The sequence below is a fragment of the Choristoneura fumiferana genome, chromosome 22, assembly GCF_025370935.1.
Source record: "Choristoneura fumiferana chromosome 22, NRCan_CFum_1, whole genome shotgun sequence".
Classification (NCBI taxonomy): Eukaryota; Metazoa; Arthropoda; class Insecta; order Lepidoptera; family Tortricidae; genus Choristoneura; species Choristoneura fumiferana.
The window spans coordinates 11,369,074-11,392,327 of record NC_133493.1 but is presented as its reverse complement, the minus strand read 5'-3'; the positions used below and the strand labels follow the sequence as shown (position 1 = coordinate 11,392,327).

Below are 23,254 nucleotides of genomic sequence, written 5' to 3'. Positions count from 1 at the left end.
CTAAAAACCACATAGACATCGGTCCATCTAATTGAGATACGATGCTGCAGACAGACGTTGGCGTACAACTTATGATACCCCTCTTTTTGGGTCGGGGGTTGATAATAGGATCGGCACGCTACGGCTACTCTTGCAAATTGCAGCCATTCTATACTTTTGACAAAAAAGTACAAGCACGAACTAGGTCAAACGTATTAATGAGAATAAATTTGATTTCACTGAACAATCACTCGCCCTCATGAGGGGGACAGAAGATTTTGTTATATCAGGGTAAAGTAATACAAAAATGTCACCCTTTCAGGGGTGAAATATTGGGAATAGATACAGAAGGTTTGCTTTAGAGACTCCAAAGAATGAGACCGCATTCAAATCAGCTCTTATCCACCTGAAAGGAGAATACTCTTTGGGCGGAGGTTACCATTAATGGTCAAACACCCTTTTTTAATACGTTTAAAAAAGAAGATAGTATGCTAGTTATAGTGGCAATGGATGGACCAGGGCCAGATAACTGTTGGAGGAGAAAAGTCTTCGAGTGGCGACCACGAACCTTGTTCATCAGTGGACGACTTTCGGCTGATGATGATGATGAATATAAAATGCAAAAGCTTGAGTTTCACGATAAAACGGCAACACCGATTAAAAAAGCATACAGATGGATGGAGCTTTTGAATAACACATGTTCACTATTTTTTCCCTTTATTCTCACGGGATGTATGACTGTGGAATACTGAAATCGCAGCCGTGATTGGCATGGCATACTGGGTATCTGTGCCTGTTATTCGTTGCTTTGGATCATTTTTAGGGTTACCACCCTATATTTCTTAGGACACATCTGCGGATATTGCTCGTTTAAAAAAAAGTTACCATATTTTATGGAAAATTCATACTTATTTGACGTTTGTATCCTGCCCTGATCTGATAGAACGAAAGCTTTTTCAAATGCCGCCTAAGTAGAAATTCAATTACATTTTTACCCGACTATATTTGGTCTTGAAGGAGGGCTATGTTTTTCGAATGTATGTATGTATTCATATTAATTTATTTATTGTTAGTACATAGTTATAAAAGGTGTTTAAGTGTTATTGGTCAGTCCATGACGCCCTGTAGGATATACAATAATAATAATAATGAAAAAACAAAATCAAATCAAAATAATTTATTTTCTGATAACTGAGTAGATCCAAGTATTGTTAGTGTAATGTTACATTAATCAAATTACATTAATTTCCATGACATTCATGTACACTGCCTAATTAATTAACTTCTGTTTAATTTCTTTTTAATTAGGTACGAACTTATTACAATGTTATTTCTATGGTCATGTCCATCATATGACATTACACATTCGTACACTTGGAAAACATAACTCTTCTTCGAGAAGTTTTACATAATGACCTGTGAAGCAAAGGGTAAGCGCGTTCAACCGTCTCATTCTTTTGGACGATAGACGATATTAATCTGATACAGTTTAAAATCTACAGCCAATTCATAAAAAAATGGGACCAGAAAAATGAGGTGGTTGAAATTCTCGAAAAATGACTCAAAATGACTAACAATTTTTATCATGGTGACCCTAGCCTTGCTGGTAAATCGAGTTAGAGCCAAGAGTGGCGGATAATGCATCAATTTGCGAGGCCGGGGCGGGAATCGAACCCGAGGGGTGCACGGATTTTGTTTAGGAGGCGTTTTAAGCTTTCTGACTCTGGGATATACTCGTATGAAAGACGTCACAATAACTTAGAAAAGTCAATAAACAACTGTACCAATTTCACGTCCCCAAAATTAGCGGTCGACACAGGATTTTATCTCAATCCCCTGGAAATTATGGGAATATCGTGATATAAAAGTAGCCTATCTAATATTTCAGAATATGCTTAATTTGGATAGGTAACTAACTTTACATTTAGTTAGTTACCTATCCAAATGAAGTAAACTTCAGCTGCCAGATTTGGTAAATTGAAGGATTTTAAACATTTTACTTATCTATAATTGTAATACTTACAAACTAGACTAGTGTATTTCAATACAGAAATGTAAGTGTTTAGATAGTTTAATGGTAGAATTTCAATATTTAAGACATCAATAATTGTTTTTTTTTTAATTACCCAAACGTATTAAGTAGGTATAAATATATCTCAAATTTTATCCAAATTCGTCTAGCCATTTTAGACCAAACTTTATTTTTTAATTTAGATTTTTATGAAATACACTTCTTAAGCAAGTGTAGCTTAAAAAGATTAATTTGAAAGAAATATTATAAACTACTACTACTATACCTACCACCCTACCTAGCCTACCTGCCTAGGTACTAGGTGCCTAGTAAGTACTATAAGTTATAGTACCTACTAAAAAAATATATTATAAAATAGAAAAAGAAAACAATATTACATATTTTACTATTGATCGGATTTCCGATCACAAGCAATTCCAATTACAAATTATATTGGATCAAAAACTGTATTATTCTAAAATACCAATGTCTTTCCAGACAAGATCCGCAAGAAATACTCATCCCTCGGCGACTCCGTGGTCGCAGTCAAGCTCGAGCGCACCCTCAAGGCGGGTCTGGGCCTGTCCCTGGCCGGGCACAGGGACCGGAGCCGCATGGCGGTCTTCGTCTGCGGCCTGAACCCCGCCGGGGCCGCGGCCAAGGCCATCCCCCCTGTTAAAGTTGGCGACGAGATCCTGGAGGTAACTTTTATGCTATTAATCGAAGCTTCCAATATTCCATCGCTATAAGGGGTGACAGGCGGTGTTAAAGTTGGCGACGATATTTGGGAGGTAACTTTTATAGTATTCATCAAAACTTTCTATATCCCATAGTATCAAGGGGAGACATGCGCTGTTGAAGTTGACGACGATATTTTGGAGGTTACTTCTATAGTATTAATCAAAGCTTTCTATATTCCACCGATTCACGGTATAGGCGGTTTTAAGGTTGGCGACGAGATTTTGGAGGTAACTTTATACTATTGATCAGAGCTTCCAATATCCCACCGTTTTATGGGGAGATAGATAGGTTATTCTAGTGTTGAGCCTTTGGGTCAAACGTGATCCCATAATTATGATTATGGAAGAATTTAGGAATTATTACCCTTCTCTAATGGTTTGACCGATATGGCCTCTCGAGCAGAGAATCGTGGATTCAAATTTATCTTCGATTTAAAGAAATAGACTGCCCCGATTTTGTCAATCACAATTAAAAAGGCCTTAAAAACATTTACAGGGATTTTCAGTCAAATGGACCCAACCTGCTGAAATATTTCAGAATAATTTAAAGGCATCTTGTATTCGCATAACATGAAAGAGGTGGCGAATACGATCGCAAGTCCCCGGGTTTGTGCCTCAAAAGTGCCTCAGTTTTAAAGACAAGTCTGATTTTACTCAGATTTAGGGCCTGTTTCACAACTTGTCGACTAACTTTAAGTGACGGATATCAGTGACGCCCTCTCTGTTTGTTTTGTCCGAATAAACAAAGACGGCATTACTTATCTGACACTTAAAGTTAGTAGGCAATTGGTGAAACAGACCCTGAATGTCGGTGATCAAGTGCCCATCAAAATAAATCCAACCCGGAAGCACTTGAAAATAACGAGTTCAGGGCTAATACGAAATTCGAAAATCGTTGTTCATATCGTAGCGTCCCTCTCAGTCTTGTATTAAATAATATTAGCCTCAGCGGGACGGCAAGCAAGATACGAAGTTTGTGAATTTTCCACTTCGTAGTATTTATAGGGTCTGATGGAAAGTTCATTGGTTCAATACAACGTAAAGAAAGCAGCTTCCTGTTTGCAATTTTAAATTTTACTTTGAACCCTCAGTTTTTTCTCCACAAAGAATTATATAACTACTAGCTGTAGCCCGCGACTCTGTCTGCGAAGATTTTTTGTGTACCGTTCGTAATGTGCTTGTATGTGTATGCTGTATGAGCAGCAGTCTATTTTTACGATAGATTTATTTTTATGAGTTTACGTATATGTACGAGTATTATTAGGTGCCAATCATTGAAGTAGCTTCCACTATCTCTGTCTTTTATACTCAGTCCTTTATTAAAATGCTCGATTGCACTAAAGCAAAGGGGGTCCCGACTACATAAGTTAGGTTTGGTTAGAGTGTTAAAGTTATATATGGGACCCCCTTTGCTTTAGGCGGACTAAATGCTCCTCTAATCCTGTCCAAGATTGACTGGTAGGGATCCTTTAAAGGGATAAGTTTGACTTTGTATCTCAACGTTTGAAGATTATGTTTGTTTCTCTTTTTTTACACAATAAAGAGTTTACATAGCGTAGGATGGACGATGTAGGATCTCGTTGATGGACGGATGACCTGGTTAAATCTGCGGGTTCGGTAGAAACCGAAGCAACTGGAGATATATAGGGGAGGCTTATGTCCAATATTAAGACGTCCTACAATTGATACGATGATGACGATGAAAGAGTTTACATACTTACATGTAAAATAATTCATCATCATCATTTCAGCCGAAAGACGTCCACTGCTGGACATAGGCCTCCCCCAAGGCTCTACACTCAGACCGGTCTTGTGCTTTCCGCATCGACCGCGATCCCGCGAGCTTAACCAGGTCGTCGCTCCATCTTATTGGAGGCCTACTGACAGCTCGTCTCTCGGTCTGCGGACGCCATTCGAGAACCTTCTGACCCCATCGGCCATCAGTCCTAAGCCCACTGCCATTTCAGTTTCGCAATTCTTTGGGCTATGTCGGTAACCTTAATTCTACTGCGGATATAATTTCGCATTTCTGATTCTATCCCGCAGAGACACCCCAAGCATAGCCCTCTCTATAGCTCTGTGAAATAATTACCTGAAGAGAAACTTAAAAAATAAACGTACCACCTCAATATTTTCGGCAAAATATACACCGGAAAAGACGCCTGCGAGAAATAGGAACGCACATATACCTATTGTAATATTTGTTGCCCATGAATCATGGCCAAGTGGAATGCCGCCAACTATTGAGCTGTTTGGGAGGATCGCTAGCTCCGCGGGAGAAAGAAGGGAGACAGAATGATGTTTTTAAATATTTGATGCTTGGACAGTTTGGATTTTGTCCTTGGACGGTGGTTGTAAAGTGTAACGGCAATGGAATCAATAGGTACACCTTTCTAATAAAGTCTTGAATTATTTAGCAGTGGTTTTATAAACGGCATTATTATAAGAATACCCTACGTATAAGTATAACATATGGACATTGATAAATTAAAATTTAGATTTCATTTAATAACCTAAGGGTATGTGTAAAAACTCTACCTTATCTAACTAAGCTAAGGGTTTTTATAAGTTCATTAGTTAAAAAATTACGATTGGTTTTTGGAATCTTTTTGTATTTTTTTTATTTCAATTCCAATTTTTTGTTACTTTTACGGTCATCCCGTAAAACCATATCGAAAATAGAAACTGAAATATAGATGCACAGAAAAACCAGAAAAATAAGACCAGCGCTGTTTCTCAATGAGGGCTACAGCATAGATGTCGCTAGTGTCGCTGCTTAAGTGACTAAATAAGAAACAAACAGGCTGAGATGTATGGTGCATAGGAGAAATTCGTGTCTGTACCGTTGTCCAGCGGTGGTGTAGCGGTATAGCACGTGGTACGGAATGCCGAGGACCTGGGTTCGTTTTCCAGCGCTTGTCTTATTTTTCTGGTTTTTCTGTGCATCTATATTTCAGTTTGTATTTTCGGTTGAAAAATTACAAAAATAATACAATGTTACAAAAGTTTTACACTGGGTTTGTGATCATTAAAATAAAAATAATTTTATTTGTCCAAAAATAACCTCTCCTATGTAATATATCAGTAGTATCTGGTGAGATCCTAATTACGCTGTGCCTGCCTTACGTAACAGCCAATTAATGGAAACAATATCACTTGGCAATTACGTATTCCATGGAAAAATAACAAAAATTGAATATTTTACATTTTATTCTGCGAAATAAATGTACGAGCGGTCTTATTTTTACAAAGCGATCTCTTCCAGGCAACCTGTAAAAAACAGAAAGAAAGGAACAGATTTAGGCAGGTGTTGCAATTATCAACTTATATGAGCACTTATCCGTTACTATGCCTTTGTTCTAAGTACTTCGAACAAAAACACATTTTATTATATTAACATTATCACTCAACATTTGTTAATCTTGTGACTAATTACAGAAATATGTTTTTTGTTACCTACTTAATATCTTACATATTTTATTCCATTTTATGGAGTACATTTTTTGTCTTGTGCAGTTTCATCTTCATCAATAAATTACGTTTATTTTAAACCACGTAATCTGGCTTATTAATTTTCTTTCTACAATGTTATTTTATAACAGTGTTGGCACTCGCTGTCCTGTTTCCACCAAGCATGTCGTTTGCAAACAGTGTCGCACTCCGATAAAAATATTTGAAAACGTAAAGATGGAAAGTAATTAGGACTGTATGGAATGGCTTGTCGAAGTTAAAAAAAAAAAACATTAATTGCCCATAGAAAATACATATTTGTGAGAAGGTACATACATGCTCAGCTACATATGTGGCAAAAGGTTCAGGCTCGGCATGTGCGGTGAGGACTATACGTCACCGCGCTGATTTTCAGCCTGCACCTCTAGTTGTCGATCTATTCGCATCATCGAGCATGTAACCAATAGAGTTGTTGTCAGGTCCATTTTTTTTTACTTTGAGTCGCCTCAAGGGCCAAGTGAATAAAATTTTTATGTTATAGCAGCAGCAGGGCTACTACCAAACTTGAAACTCGAAGTTCGTATCGTACCGTCCCTCTCGCTCTAAATAGTATAAGTGTCAGAGGGACCGCACGACACGAACTTCGAGTTTCGAATTTCGGAGTAGGCCCTCTGACTGAGCCGCGGGCAAAAGCTAAGCTAAGATTTATGAATGAACTAAAACGATTACTTTGATCACACGCGACCTTATGATTACTACGTTTATTCAAGAAATGTATGTTCATGCAGTTCCTCCATCTCCACATTGTAAGAACTCACACAAACCACACAAACCCAACTATCACCACCACCACACTACACTGACGCATTTTGAACTCAACCAAAGTTAATCTTCAGAGCAACACAGCCATCATAACATAACTATTTATCATTAGGACATGGGTGAGCAAAGCAATTGTTCTAGTTCTTTGAAATTAACCTCCGCACAGTAACGCCTGATTCAATAAATTATCTGAAGTTTATGGATAACAAGGAAATCCATTTTAACTCCCTAGGGTTGTAACAAGTTTGACGGCTATGTGTGTGCGTTTTAAACAGAAAAAAGATAAATTAATCTACTCTATCGGTTATTTTATGCTATGAATAATCGCTCCCAAGCTATTGGTTTTTGCCTATACAAGCTGTAAGTACTTGTATGTATGTATGTATGTATGTAAATACTTTATTGTACATAAAACACAAAAATATTACAAAAAGAAAACAACAAAACAAAAGAGTACAAAGGTACTTGTATTTAGTTCTAGGGCAGGTCAATGGACTACTGAAAGGGAGGGCAATAGTTTTTGGCTCTGTTCCGAATTTATAGAAATGGGCATACAAGAACCCTGCAGGCTTCAGGCTTAGGCCGCACTACGGCATAACCGCCGCGGTTTTTAATCGCGTAACCTTGATCTTGTGAATCAAGTTAACTAATGCAAGCAGCTGGCGGCTTTAAGTTTATTTGATACATAAAGTCACGCGGTTAAAAATTTAGCTGTATTGCGGCCTAGACCTTACCTTTGAATCATCGACAAACTTTTCATCGAATATCAGTTCAACGTCAACGTTTCACGTATACTCGTACCTATTAATTTATCGACAATTTATTACATTGAACGATTAGATCAAGATTTTTTTTAACTATGGATTTTTAATCCACAGAAAGGTTACTTCGTAGACAATATCTTTCGCAGAAAATCATTTCATGTATTTTTTTTTAATTTGAATTCTTTGAAATGTATTTTCAAATAAGTGATAATCCTTGTTTAGTTGCTCTAATAGTTACGAAAATTTGGAATCATATTTCTTGAAGAGATTATTTGAACTGAATCTTATATAAACCGCTTTCGATGAATTTAAATTCGGTAAAAACTTATCAATAAATAAGGGTATCCCACCCTGCAGACTAAGTACAGTCATCCAGAAAGTGTAAATAAAAGGTCAAGTTTTCCGGTTAACTAGCAATTGCAAAGTAGTGGGTACCTACTAACAAAATTTTCAAAAAATTGTAAAAATGATATTTTATTCTAATAACGAAGCATTGTTTTTTACCTTGCCCTGATTGTTGTTGTTTTTTGTTTGGATCAAATCTTGCTAGTTAATTTGATTCATTTCCAGCGGTCGGATTGACTTGAAATTTGGTATGAACAAATAAATTAATTGAAAGGTTGTCGGGAAGAGATTGCTTTTTCCGTGTACCTGTTTTCTGTATCGCTTATTTCTGGTGTATAATAAAGAGTCATTGTATTGTATTGTATAAATAAGACAATGTAATGGAAGTACAGTCAGCATAAAATACATTTTGTCAACAAAAAAAAACTAGTACTAAAAATGAGATTTTTAACAAACTCGTAGTTTTACTTTAAAGAAACAAAAAGTATTCAAAGAAGCCCACTGTGACGCTTCAGTTTATTATAATTTAAACGATATTGTTTAAACATTGTTTAAATACTAACGGTAATAGTTCCGCGAACTCTCCCCACAAATGGACAAGCAAACAATACTTGTATATAAATTCGGGAATACATTAGAATGATCTCTTGATTTCCAAATTCCGGGGCTGACTGGCTCCTCGCCAGCAAAGATTTCGGGCGAGGTTACGGGGCGAGCGGAGCGATTAGTGGGCGCTAGGCGTTGTGATAAGCGGAGCGGTGTTATTAAATACATAAATATTATGGGATTTTAGTTATTTTCTTTATAATGTATTTCTACGGGTATCAAATTATGTGTAACTAAGGAAACACGAAACAGTTTCTGAGACGGTAGACCCAGGCCTAACTTCTTTTACAAACTGATAATTTGTCGTTTTTCCGCGTCCAAGACCTCAGTGTCAAACGCGCTTTGCATGTAACGATTGCAAAAGTAAATTGTAAACACCTTCGAATATACTTACCATACACGGATGTTATACCAGCATCTTCTACTCACTCGTGGCAGCACAAACTGGCTTCTTTTCCGTTGTTATATACGTAAATTGCTAACTATACCTCTTTCTAAGGAAAATTATGATTTGGAGCTTAATATTACTAATGATAAATAAATAAATAAATATCATGGGACACTTGACACCAATTGACCTAGTCCCAAACTAAGCAAAGCTTGTACTATGGACACTAGGCAACGGATAAACATACTTATATAGATAAATACATACTTAAATACATATTAAACATCCAAGACCCGAGAACAAACATTCGTATTATTCATACAAATATCTGCCCCGGCCGGGATTCGAACCCGGGACCTTAAGCTTCGTAGTCAGGTTCTCTAACCACTCGGCCATCCGGTCGTCAATGATAGGTTAGCTATTAAGTAGAATAACTTAATATGTAATTAGACTTAACAGAAAATAAGAATGTTTTTTGAAATAATTAAACTGAAATGCCATAAACTAATTTAAAATTAAAAAAAGGCTGTTGAGATTTCGGAGGTTTCCAGTTATATAATGAACACCTGTTACCTGGAATAAGTAAGGAAGTAAGGACTTTTTCCGCTATCTGCATTACTATGCGCTCTCCCATGGACTAGTTTCTGCAAACCGCTTGCTAATTTACAATTCGGAGAGCATTTTGATTGAAATGTAGCTTTATTGATCGTCCCAGCCTATATACGTCCCACTGCTGGGCACAGGCCTCCTCTCAGAACAAGAGGGCTTGGGCCATAGTTCCCACGCGGGCCCAGTGCGGATTGGGAACTTCACACGCACCATTAAATTGCTTCGCAAGTTTGTGCAGGTTTCCTCACGATGTTTTCCTTCACCGCAAAGCTCGTGGTAAATTTCACATGTAATTCCACACATGAATTTCGAAAAACTCAGAGGTGCGAGCCAGGGTTTGAACCCACGACCCTCTGCTTGAGAGGCGATAGGTCAAACCACTAGGCCACCACGGCTTCATTGATACTGCTTTATTGATACTGGGGTGCTTTTATGCATGTTAGCCATAAAATAAATCCAGAATATTTCAGCGAATCGTGTCGTAAAATTAATATGGAATATTTAAGGCAGAGGTTCTTAAACTTTTGTAGTGACAAATCCCTTTTGGAAAATAAATAGTTGCCGGAGCCCTAAAATAGTCAAAACTTGACACTAAAAATAACATTTAATTAAAACCCCCGGCCTTCATGCTTGGGGCTTAAAGGGCCGGCTCGACCGGGTTAGTACCACACTCCCACAGAATACCGGCGTGAAATAGTAGTTTTGCTACTGTGTTTCGTACGGTGAGTGGGAGATCCGTAGGCCCAACTCCCCTCCCCCTTCCCCCCTCCTCCCCTATTAGCCCCCTTTTAGGCCGGCACCGCACCCGCAGTCCTAACAATGCTGTAGGTGTCCATGGGCGGCGGTGATCACTTACCATCAGGTGACCCGCATGATTGTTTGGCAGCTATTTGATAAAAAAAAACTGGTGCTGTCAAAACTTGCATTATATCTTACAATTTATATCTACAGGTACAAATTTAAACTGTAAACTATTTTTTTTGTTTTCATTAAAATAAACTCATGGTTCTTCTATTCTATAAATAAATACGTAAAAATGAATCGCCGAAATATATGTAAGTAAGTGCATAACTCTTGGTAAAACATAGACCTAATAACTTTAGTTGCAAATTTTACTTCACTTAAAAACAATGTGAAATTTCGGTAAAATATACAACATTCGATGTAATTCTTTCTTTTCGGAAACGTTATCTCACTGGTGGCATATTGCAAGTATTATCACTATTATCAGCAATCCAATGACTTTCCAGATATCGCTTCCTTTTAAATCCTCCATCATCAATCTTATCGTCGATGCTTCGTCATTCGTTATCTCACTGGCTTCCAATTCCCTTTTTCTGTACGGCATTGTTGAATGATAACTGCACTTAAGCTTATTTTAACCATTAGTGTCAAAGTTCTTGGACGTGGAGAAATTAATGAGTGTACTGTGGGGACTGTAACTTGGTAAGAGCTTAAGTAATGGGGATCTACGCGCGTGACTTTAAACTCAGATGAATTAAACTTGGTAAAACTTATCACTAATTTACATATATAGTTCCAGCCGCTCAGGCTGTCGGGAGCAATCTGCGTTGTATACCGCTGTCAATCGTTTTAAAGTCAAATTCTAGAAACATACAATATAAACATACTACCATTATATATAATAAAGTCAATCTAACCTGCCAGGTGTTCAGTTTTACCACCTGCCAGCGGTATACCGCCTAGTCCCCACAGTACTTAATTTTCCAAAACGCGTGATCCCAAAGTCCCGTAAGAATCGGTATAAAAAGTAATGCGAGTCTTTTATTTGTCAAAATCCAGCTTTGTTTAAACCAAATTTCATCATTCATAACAGAGTAACAAAATAGTAACACACGCGTATCTACACAAACAAAACACGCACGCACGAAAATCTATTGGTGCATTTATTCCAATGCTATAGATACGCTTAAATGCATTGCCGAGGTCAATTTAGTGATGCCCACAGGTAGTACATATGTAGTGATAATTAGTCATTCTATTTTGTCGGAAACATTCGTATTTGTCTTGTTGTCTCAACTAGCTTACAGAAGTTTACTGAAGCTAATTTAGAAAGCAAGATAAATGCAAGCTTAGCCAATAAAATACGATAGAAAAACATTATTCATTAAGGGGCTATTTCACCATCCATTGATTAGTGTTAACTGGCGGTTAGGTGTGATGCCGTCTTTATTTTTTTTGTTCGAATAGACAGAGAAACAAAAACTTGTAACAAGGGATCGAGTTAGGCTATTTGAAATTTGAACCTCTTTGTGTGTTACCAATGCTACCTGTATAACCTTTTAAACATACACCTCCTTTTTCCAGGTCAATGGCATCGTGTTGCATGGTAGATGTCATCTAAACGCTTCTGCCATCATCAAGGGGCTGGTCGGACCTGTCTTCAAGATCATACTTTTAAGGTAACTAAAGATAACATATAAAAATACCATAGTTCTTGTAAATAGATATTTTGACTTTGACTTTGACAAGGGTGTCATCTATTAGGTATTAGCGCGTGGAACTCTCGGTCGTTTATCTAAGATAGATACGTAAATAAAAGAGTCTAAATCTTTTGGCGCCTACGATATCATCTCCTGGACAATTTAGCGCATTTTTACTTATATATTCGGATAATCTTTAAAAAATATGCCAATTAAGTATGATATACATACGCATACTTGAATGATGACTTTTATCATAATACTTGAGCTCAAAATAGAAATACAAACTATTGTTTTGGTCACGTTGTGAAAATTACTTTTGAGTGTCATGAAGTTTTAATTGGAGTACCAAGTGAGACTTTTTAGAATCAAAAAACTCAAAATAGCAGGGAAATTTATAATAAACTTAACTAACCTTTACATTCAGTACCTCTGAGTTTTACAAAATTCACGTGCAAAGCAATTCTGTAGCGTGTGTGAACCTCCTAATCTGCAGTGGGCTTGCATGGGAACTATGGTCCAAGCCGTTTCATCCTGAGAAGTCTATGCCCAGCAGTGGGACATATATATACCGGAATGTTGATGATGAGATGCAAAAGTCGTTCAATTTGATCCAGTTCATACCACGTGTCATCATTTTAGCCAATCATAACTTAGTAACTGATCCTTAAATTAATTTTGCTCCTGAATCTAAGCCGCTGGTTCGCGAAATAGCTCTCGTCTCTTATTATGACGTTCCGCGTAAGTTGATGACGTCACGGCACATAAAAAGGGTATTAAACGGTAGAAAGGGCCGATTTAATAGGAAGGAACTCGGGGCTAAAGTGATATGACTACTGGATACGGCCTTCCTACCAATAAATTATGAATGTGAATGTTGTGAGTTTATTCCTCTTTCATGCTACACAGATCTTTTCAATACAATGCAATACAAATATTCTTTATTGCACACCATAAAGCAGTACAAAAACTTATGATATAAACACTTAGATTAAGGGTAGACAATAGGCGGTCTTATCGCTTAAAAGCGATCTCTTCCAGACAACCATTTGGGTACAAGAAATTATATGTTACAAAAATAGGTGGCGGAAACAGAAACAGAAAATAAAAACAAACAAAAAATCAATAATATTAAAATAAATACAAATGAAACAACTATATAAATACATACATGCAATACTCATACAATACATAAACTACTAACATAAAATAGCAATATAAATTAACAATAAGGCCGTAATGGGAGAAAAAGGATAAGAAATAAGGAAATAAAATAGATAAACACAGAAAGACTGAGGACAGAGCTAAGAAGGCAGTGTCAAGAAGTGAGCCTTGACGAGATTTTTGAAAATAGGAAGAGATTTAGCTTTCCTCACATCTAGGGGAAGAGAGTTCCATAGAAGGATTGAAGTGCAAGTGAAGGAGTTATGATAGAACTTAGATAGTGCAATATGATATATCAATATTCTTTTTCCATCGTACTTTGTCGGTTAAGTTCGTATTTATCTGGCTTTCTCAATAAGTTTCAGTAAACTTCGGTAAGCTAGTTGAGATAACAAGATAAATACGAACTTTTGCGACAAACTACGATGGCAATAGTAGATTGATAACCAAGAGTGGAAAGTGACCCATTTCACCCGAGATATTTAATAGTTGCTGCTGCTCCAGCAGCAGTGGTGTAGCGGTATAGCACGTGGAACGGAATGCCGAGGGCGTGGGTTCGATTCCCAGTGCTGGTCTTATTTTGCTGGTTTTTCTGCGCATCTATATTTCAGTTTGTATTTTCAGTAACACTAAGCTAAATTGTTCTTCTTCACCCCCGAAATCCCCCACATATCAAATTTCATCGAAATGGGCCAGGACAGAGCCGCCGCTGTCGCCGTTCCAGAGATCACATTCGCGACACAAGAATTACTCGTAAATTTTTTCAGTCTAGGTTCACAAAAAATAATGAAATAAAATAATACAAAATTAATAACAACATCGATAACCTGGCCAACTTAGAACGGTTGGAAGCACTCCGACATTGTCACTTAAAAGCTCTTAATAAATAAATAAATATCACGGGACAATTCACACCAGTTGACCTAGTCCCAAAGTAAGCTTAGCAAAGCTTGTGTTATGGGTACTAAGCAACGGATAAATATAATTATATAGATAGATACATACTTAAATACATAGAACGACTGAACTGATTTTAAAAGAATTACCTTCACTCTTTATCGCTTACGTGAAAAACACCTCGTCGTAATAAATCCATCCGTTTCAGAGCTGCGATGCTACTAGCAAACAGATAGACAGACGGCCAGAAACAGAAAGAGTCAGCATAGTTGTGACAAATAATACTGGTTAGACTCTAGTAGTCCATGTCCAAATTATTTGGAGCGAATAACTACAGTTCATTGAAATCGGAACTAACACCTCAATCAATCAACGTTATATCACTTCCGTCGGCATATATATCTTAGTCAGCCCTTGGAGTCGTACAATGCGTTCAAAGCGGCGATACTGCGCTTTGTCGCCAGGGGGCGCCTCGTTAGCGGATGAAAGGAGGTAATTTGGAGGCTGACAGACCTTTTTGAGTAATCGCTGCCGCCGTAACGTGGCCTTAGATAACTTACCTGCGAATTTGTAAACGGAAGATGATTTTTTAAATATTTTTTTTTATATTATTTTAGATATTTTATTGAATCAGGCGATACTTTGCGGAGGTCCATATCAATGAAGTAAAAGAATTTCTTTGCTCATCCGCGACCTTAATTATGATAGCTAAGCTTATGCAAGATAATGCGTGTTTATGCAGTTCCTCCACCTCCACACTGTAAGAACACACACAAATCATACAAACCCATCTATCACCACTACCAAATTACACTGACGCGTTTCGAACTCAACCAGAGCTCATCTTCAGAGCAACACAACCGTACTCCATGTGTTGAATCTAACATCTGGTAGCATGGTGTACGCTTATGTTTATTTATTTTGAGAACACATACAGTCATACATTAATGAGTATACAAGTAAACCACGATAGAAGGAGCTCGAGGTTCATAAATATTCATAGGAACTAAAAGCTCAAAGCTTGATTGCTCTGAAGATGAGCTCTTGTTGTGTTCGAAACGCGTCAAGTGGTGGTGATAGATGGGTTTGTGTATTACTTACAGTGTGGAGGTGAGGAACTGTATGAACACGCATATCTTGCATAAACATTATTTATCATATTATGGTCGCGGGTGAACAAAGAAATTATTTTAGTTCATTATTAGTTCCATGACCAGTTAGGGGCTGTTCCACCGTCCATTGATTAGTGTTAACTGGCGGTTAGGTGTGATGCCGTCTCTGTTTGTTTTGTTCGAATAGACGGAAACGGCATCACATTTAACCGTCGGTTAACGTTAATCAATGGATGGTGAAACAGCGCCTTAAAGTGTAAACATATATTTGATCTTCGCTGTACCGCCTAAAATAATAGGTACATTTTGAATCAAAAAAATCCGATGAGCAAGTTTGCTGACCTTTCTTCTTGATTGTATCTGTATCGACTCGAACCTACACATTTATAGACAGTCTCAAGGCAATCCATATGGCTATAGGCGACCATATGGCCGTGGTTAGAGAACCTGACTACGAAGCTTGAGGTCCCGGGTTCGATTCCCGTGTCGTGGCAGATATATGTATGAAAAATACGAATGTTTGTTCTCGGGTCTTGGGTGTTTAATATGTATTTAAGTATGTATCTATATCTATATCTATATAATTATATTTATCCGTTGCTTAGTACCTACCCATAACACAAGCTTTGCTTAGCTTACTTTGGGACTAGGTCAATTGGTGTGAATTGTCCCGTGATATTTATTTATTTATTTTATTATTTTGATCCGATCACGAGCTTTGCGGTGAAGGAAAACATCGTGAGGAAACCTGCACAAACCTGCGAAGCAATTCAATGGTGTGTATGAAGTACCCAATCCGCACTGGGCCCGCGTGGGAACTATGGCCCAAGCCCTCTTGTTCTGAGAGGAGGCCTGTGCCCAGCAGTGGGACGTATATAGGCTGGGATGATGATGATGATTATTTTAATCCAACAACCGGAAGTGGATTTCACCCCATGAATGACAGTTCCTTCTCGTACCACTGGTGTACTACGTTAGTTGTTGGTACTACGACGAATAAGGGGATTTCAAACTCACTCCTATACGGGTAGAGTACGTATTCCAATGCGCATGCGCCTATTTAAAAGTTATAGCAATACTCACCTTACTAAAAAATGAAACATGATTTCATAACACTAAACCAATTTTTCTTTTTTCTTTTTTTTATTTGACTGGATGGCAAACGAGCAAGTGGGTCTCCTGATGGTAAGAGATCACCACCGCCCATAAACATCTGCAACACCAGGATTGCAGATGCGTTGCCAACCTGGAGGCCTAAGATGGGATACCTCAAGTGCCAGTAATTTCACCGGCTGTCTTACTCTCCACGCCGAAACACAACAGTGCAAGCACATGATTTCATAACACTAAACTAATATCGCAATATCGGTTTTCTGACAGTTGCCGCTATATGTCGCTAGATGGCGTTAGTATCTTAAGGTCCGTTTGACGTGTATGTCGGCGGCCGATCTGTGCCCTTAGTGTAAGTGTTCGGTACAAAATACGTCTCGATCGCGTTCGCGTTAAAATCTCAATTTGTATCGAAACACGAACATCGAAAACATTCCGCTAAAGGCGCTGTTCGTCTTTGCATACAAATTGAGATTTGAACGTGAACGCGATCGAGACGTATTTTGTAACCGAAAACTTACACACCATGAGTTTACAGTGACCGTGCCACTACCATGAGTTTACAGTGACCGTACTCGATAGCGACGGCGTAAATTATTTGTATGGAGAATTGTACAGCGCCCCTACGAATAATTTACGCCGTCACTATCGAGTACGGTCACTGTAAACTCATGGTAGTGGTACAGGCCGAAGTGCCAGAACCGATATGGCAGCGCTTCATGATATGCCTAGGAATTTCATGATCTGCCTAAACTGGCCAAATCATGAAATGGCGGCGTTTCATGTTATGCCTAGGAATTTCATGATCTGCCTACACGTCACTAGGCAAATCGTGAAACGGTGAGTTTTGAACGATATGGCGGATGTCCCTTAGCCAATTCATGAAATAGCGCCATTTCACGATAAGTATGCCTAGGAATTTCGTGAATCAGAATCAGAATCAGAATTATCTATTTGTAAAACATAGGTAAACAAATATAATCTACTCATATGGTGATCTGGCGGATTTTACGATCGGCCGCCGAAATATTTTTATTATACACATTATTATTATAAGACTGTAACTAACATGAAGTGTATGGGACTAGAGCCTGAAATAAACGTTAAATTATTATTATTATTATATATAGAAAAAGTTATTATAAAGTTAGTACCACCTGAGTTGACGCACACAAGAACATATCGCGTAATGACAGCGGGATTTTGACATTCACACATTCACTATTCATTTAATCCATTCTCCATTTATGCAATCAATTCTTCGTGAAGTTGTGTTCATTTCAACTCATACTTATGTAACTTTTCTGTCCTACAGGCGAAAGTCAGCTTTAGAAGACGTTGCTGTGAAGCCTCTCACACAGTTTCCAGTGGCATTGGAAGAAGAGGTAAGTGATAGTAAACTATTTCTTTTTTCACACCTCTCATTCAGAAAAGTAACTTTTCCTCCCTGACGAGAGGGAGCAAAGTGCAACTTTTCTGTTCAAGGCCTTTCTAAGTGTTTTTTTGCAAATGCAATTATTTGAAGTTAAAAATAGTAAAGCCACGCCATTTTCTATGCTGGTTGCTCTTTCATTATATTTAAGTTTTTTTTTTCAAGTTTCTTAATGCTCGGTGTAAAAAGTTGTATGAGCCACTCGGGAGCAAAATTATTTTCATCTTGGGCGTTAACATTTGAATCCCTCAGTACGCTCAGCGAAGGATTCTATTGTAGAATCCTTCGCTACATTCTGGATTCAATGTACCGCCCTCGCCGTAAATACCTGCATTATTTTGCTCCCTTGTGACACAAATAACTATTAAGGTGGATAAAACACCTACTACAATGGAGTGGAGCGCATGGTTTTCCATCGAGAATAGTCGGAATACGACGTTTCAATCAATTATTGTATCAAATGAGTGACGTTTTCACATCCATTAATATATAAAAAATAAATATTTAGTGTCAAATGTCAAAATCGTTGACAAATGTAAAAAAACTGCTTGTTTGTTGTGTTTGGGATTCGATTTGTAGCATTCGAACATGGCGGATGTAGACGATATCTAATTTTGGTATTTCTGCTTCTTTGGCTAGTTGAAGTATAATTTTGATAGTGTTTTATGCGGCAATTAACCTTGACAGTGAACAGTGATCACAAAATTCTATATTGCTCTCGTGTCTGACATTTTTTAATGCGCAAGTGGTCGCCGCGTGGTTTCTGGAATTTTGCTATCAAGTTGCAAAAACTACAATCACCGTACAACATGCATAAGAAGAATATATTTATCTTTAATTTAACTGATATTGGCCCAAGCCTTATGGCCGCCATTAAGAGGAATAAATAAATAAAAAACTGCTGACAAATGATGGGTACTGAAGATAAATATGAGAGCACGGTTAATAAGTACGTACTTCTGATAAAATATGCTAAAAAAACATTATGCACGACATATTGTGTACAGACAAGTTTAAAAATATGAATTTATTAAAAGTTTCAAAAATAGGTACCACAGAATCTTATTCAGACGCAATAAGGCCGTAGTAACATATTTTTGAATGGTTCGAATAGATACTTCCACTTGACTGTACATCATGCCCAATCGTCTAGGTACGTAGCATACGCATTTGTACCTATTTTCCTTATGATACAAGTATAAATATATCGCAAGGCAGGTAAATATATGCGGGTAAAATTGTAATGCGTTGTTTTTCATCATTATTCTAACGCATTGGGGTAAATATTTTTCCGGTATAATCAACTGTTTAACATATAGACATTTTTTTAGGAACTATCCTGTAAGTAAGAAAGAATGAAAGATTTATTTTGTTCCATCAGTACCACTACCGTACTGTAATAATAAATAGGCATTTCTAACTTAATTTCGAACAAAAAGTTGGAAAACCCCCGACTTTGTCACTTTAAAGTTCAATATCTCAAAAACGGCTAAACTGATTTTGATAAAACATGTTTAAGAACCGTCACTAGAAAACCTGCTTTCAATTAAAAAACCAGCATTCAAGTCGGTCCACCCGCTTAAGAGCTACAGTGCCACAGACAGACAGACACACAGACATACAGAGACACACACACATAGCGGTCAAACCTATAACACCCCTCTTTTTGCGTCGGGGGTTAAATGATAATAATAATAATAATTTATTTATTTATTTATTTATTTATCAGACAACATAGATCCATTCATTTGTTAGTACATTCACACTTTAAAACTAAGTTAGTTCTGTTTAAAATTAAATTAAAAATTAATATAATCACTGAAAAAAACAAAAGCACATTTTAAAATTAAAATCACAAAAAATAATAAATAAAATAAAATAATAGAATTAAAAACCATTTAAATCAAATTAAATGTCAAATACATAAAATTAAGTTAGTTTAGTTTAATTTTTAATTAATTAATTTCATTATTTAATTAATTAAAAACTAAGTACGTAGTGACACGATAGGACACTAAATGGGTCTCCACTCAGCATGTGTTGCCACATGTACGAGTATATGTACAGCAATGTTGGTTTTCTATGGAGCCTTATACCTAGATTAGGTTAATATCATAACAATCCATAAGTACTTACTAGTACTAAATATATCGTTCCCTGTGAAACTGAGGAAATTAATAATTTAGAATTGAATTGGATCATTAACTAGATTCGAGATCCCTGGACATACCCAAAGAATTATTTATTAATTTTCATCATTTTCATTTTACGAACTACATGTGGTCCGTGGGAGGCAGGGCAAAAAAAATCAAATGGTCCCTCATCACCATTAAGAGTTAAGAACCATTAAAAAAAATCAAAAAAATTAAAATGGTTTATTAAAAGCAAAAACAAATTACAAGTAGAGTTTCCGTTGGTTCCACACTAGGCTAAGCCTGTCACGTGGAAACCTGATTCGGGGTACAAACAATTGATTTGATTATATAACTAAATTTTGTCAAAAATGGGTAAATTAAAAATTAGGCAACAAAACGAACAAGTCGTGTCTGTGCGTGTGTGTGTGTGTGTGTGTGTGCGTTAGCATTGAACTAGAACTTTGAATATTTTGTCGCATGATCGTTCGGAACACTGTATTGCGTGTGATCTGACACAAAATTGGCTGGTTTTATACTTTACAACGGGACCCCATATTTAGTGGTGTCTAAAGTGCTTAGCTAGCTAGAAGAAGAAGTGCTTATACTAAATTTAAAAATGTTATTTATAAATTCGCCAGAACTGTGATGGCGATTGTATACATACTACTCATGTTTACCTACACATAATACTATAATTATATTGTTTATAGGTGTTTATTATTTTTCATGTGTCCTTGCACGAACTTATTACAGTACACTTATATACCACTAATTTACAACTATACCTGATTCAAAAAATACGTAAGTACGAGTAAGTACGCGAACGTAAAAGGTGATCATCTCGCGAAGCGAGCGCAAGACGCGCGAGCAGTGCCCTTAGTGTCGCGTTCGCGACGTATTTTGTAACCGAAAACTTACACTAAGGGTACTGAAATCCAAACGTACGGCACCTAAGGAAGCGCAGCCTTGACTAAAGAAAACTTAATCCTCCTTAAATTATCAGTGTGTGCGTGCGGCGTGCACGTGCGCACCAGCGCCAACCGGCGCACACACATTTAAGCCGCGCGATGTAATATTGTCCTCTTTTACTATGATAAGGCCTCTGGTCTATGATAGGTCTTTGAAAGGCGCATAAAAAGGTCCATAACGGGTATGCAACGTCAATCCTCTAATGTGACAAGCGTATAAGGCTACGTGTGCACTGGAGCGGAGCGAAAAAAATCACCAATAGAATTGAATAAAATCTCCGGTCCACTTCAAGGGCTCCATACCTAAATGGTAAGATTAATCTTTACAATCCGTCGTTACAAACCGATCGAAACGACCGATCGATAGTGTACTCGTATGTCAATCCCCGAGTAGAAGTGTATGCCAATCGCCACGATTGACCGAAGCGATTAATCTTACCATTTGGAGGCCTTCCGGCGACAGGGAGTTGAGACCCATGCGATATATAATATCGGTCGGTCCTCTCATGTTACAACCGTATCAGGGTGTCCACTGGAGCGGAACGAGGAGGCGAAGTGGTTAGAAAGGTAAAAATGTACCAATAGTAGAGTTAAGATTGGTTTTTGGAGTCTTTTTGTATTTTTTTATCTTAAGCCTATGTCACTCTCTAGCCAATAAACCAGTGATTCCCAAAGTGGTCCAGGTGGACCCCAAGGGGTCCACGGGAGACTTGCTGGGGGTCTACGTAGGCGTGAAAAAAATGGGGGTCCATAAGATGTTAATGGGGGGTCCACGAAAATTTATCTGCTTTTGATAGTAAAGAGCCAAAATGTAAGCATAGTTTTTATAAGGGCCTACCTACATTGTTTTAAGTACCTAACTAAGCATATAATATTTTAATAAGGCAAGCGACTGGACAGAACTCAGAAGCGACACAATATTTATTTTTTGTCGACTTTAAGAATGTGGTAGAAATGTAGCAGCAGGGGGTCCACCGAAACCAGTAAAATTTTGAAAGTGGTCCACGAGAAAAATAAGTTTGGGAACTACTGCAATAAACTATCTCTATGCCAAAAATCACGTCGACGTGGCGCTCCGTTTCGACCCCTTTTGGTGTCCTATCGTGTCATTTGATTGCTTAATAGCGACATCTCTTGTCCGGGTGAGCGGTTAGTTCCAATGGTGTGTTGAAAGTTTCTCGATGAGGGCTACAGCATAGATGTCGCTAGTGTCGCTGCTTAAGTGACTAAATAAGAAACAAACATAGGAGAAATAGGTGCATAGGAGAAATTCGTGTCTGTACTCCCGTCCAGTGGTGGTGTAGGGGTATGGCACGCGGCACGGAATGCTGAAGACCTTGGTTCGATTCCCAGCGCTGGCCTCTTTTTCTGTGTATCAATATTTCAGTTTGTATTTCCAATAGTAGAGCCATTAAATCCGTCCGCGTAGAATTCGGTTTTCACTGTCCCGCGGAAAATATGCAATTTTTCGGGATAAAAACTATCCTATGTCTTTCCCCGGGACGCAAACTATCACCGAATTTCATCTTAATCGGCAGCGGTTTTGGCGTGAGGAAATAACAAACAAACAAATAAACAAACATACTTACAAACTTTCACATTTATAATATTAGTAGGATTATTTCTGCTAGGCACTAGTTCTACATAATGCACACCTGTACATGTGCTGGGTACTAAGCAACGGATAAATATAATTATATAGATAATAGATAGATACATACTTAAATACATATTACTTAAACACCCAAGACCCGAGAAAAAACATTCGTATTTTTCATACAAATATCTGCCCCGACACGGGAATCGAACCCGGGACCTCAAGCTTCGTAGTCAGGTTCTCTAACCACTAGGCCATCCGGTTGTCTATCGTCGTATTATAGTTCCTAGAAACTTTGAAACACATGCCTAGCAATACATCCTCGCACATCTCTGGTGGAATCGCACCTTTACTTACCATCACGCATTCCGCTAGCCCGTTAACAAACAACTAAAAAAAACTTTCCAATGAAGGTTCTCCCCCGATTCCGTTTATGATCCGTTACCAATCTGTTAATTAAAACCAGTCTTTTACGAAAAAAAGATAGATTACGTTTTATTATTTAAATTATGTTCATTAGAGTTAAAGTTGACCTTGTCTGTCGCTCTCTCTCGCTCGCACGCACGGCATATCATATGCCAGTATAATCCGTATGATTTTCCTTTGGAAACATACCAGTTAAAAGAATACTCTGTGGGCTCATAATAGAACTCAGAATTGATAAATTCGCAATGTTTCAGT

General features: G+C 37.6%; 1 protein-coding gene across 1 annotated transcript in view; it reads left to right on the top strand.

The window, feature by feature from the left end:
• Window positions 1-23,254, top strand: part of LOC141440425 (multiple PDZ domain protein-like) — a gene marked incomplete in the record, with an annotated part of 268,707 nt that overhangs the window by 208,769 nt on the left and 36,684 nt on the right. The window contains 3 exon segments of the mRNA XM_074104949.1: window positions 2,489-2,691; window positions 12,043-12,137; window positions 17,757-17,826. Coding sequence (XP_073961050.1) covers window positions 2,489-2,691; window positions 12,043-12,137; window positions 17,757-17,826 — 368 coding nt within the window.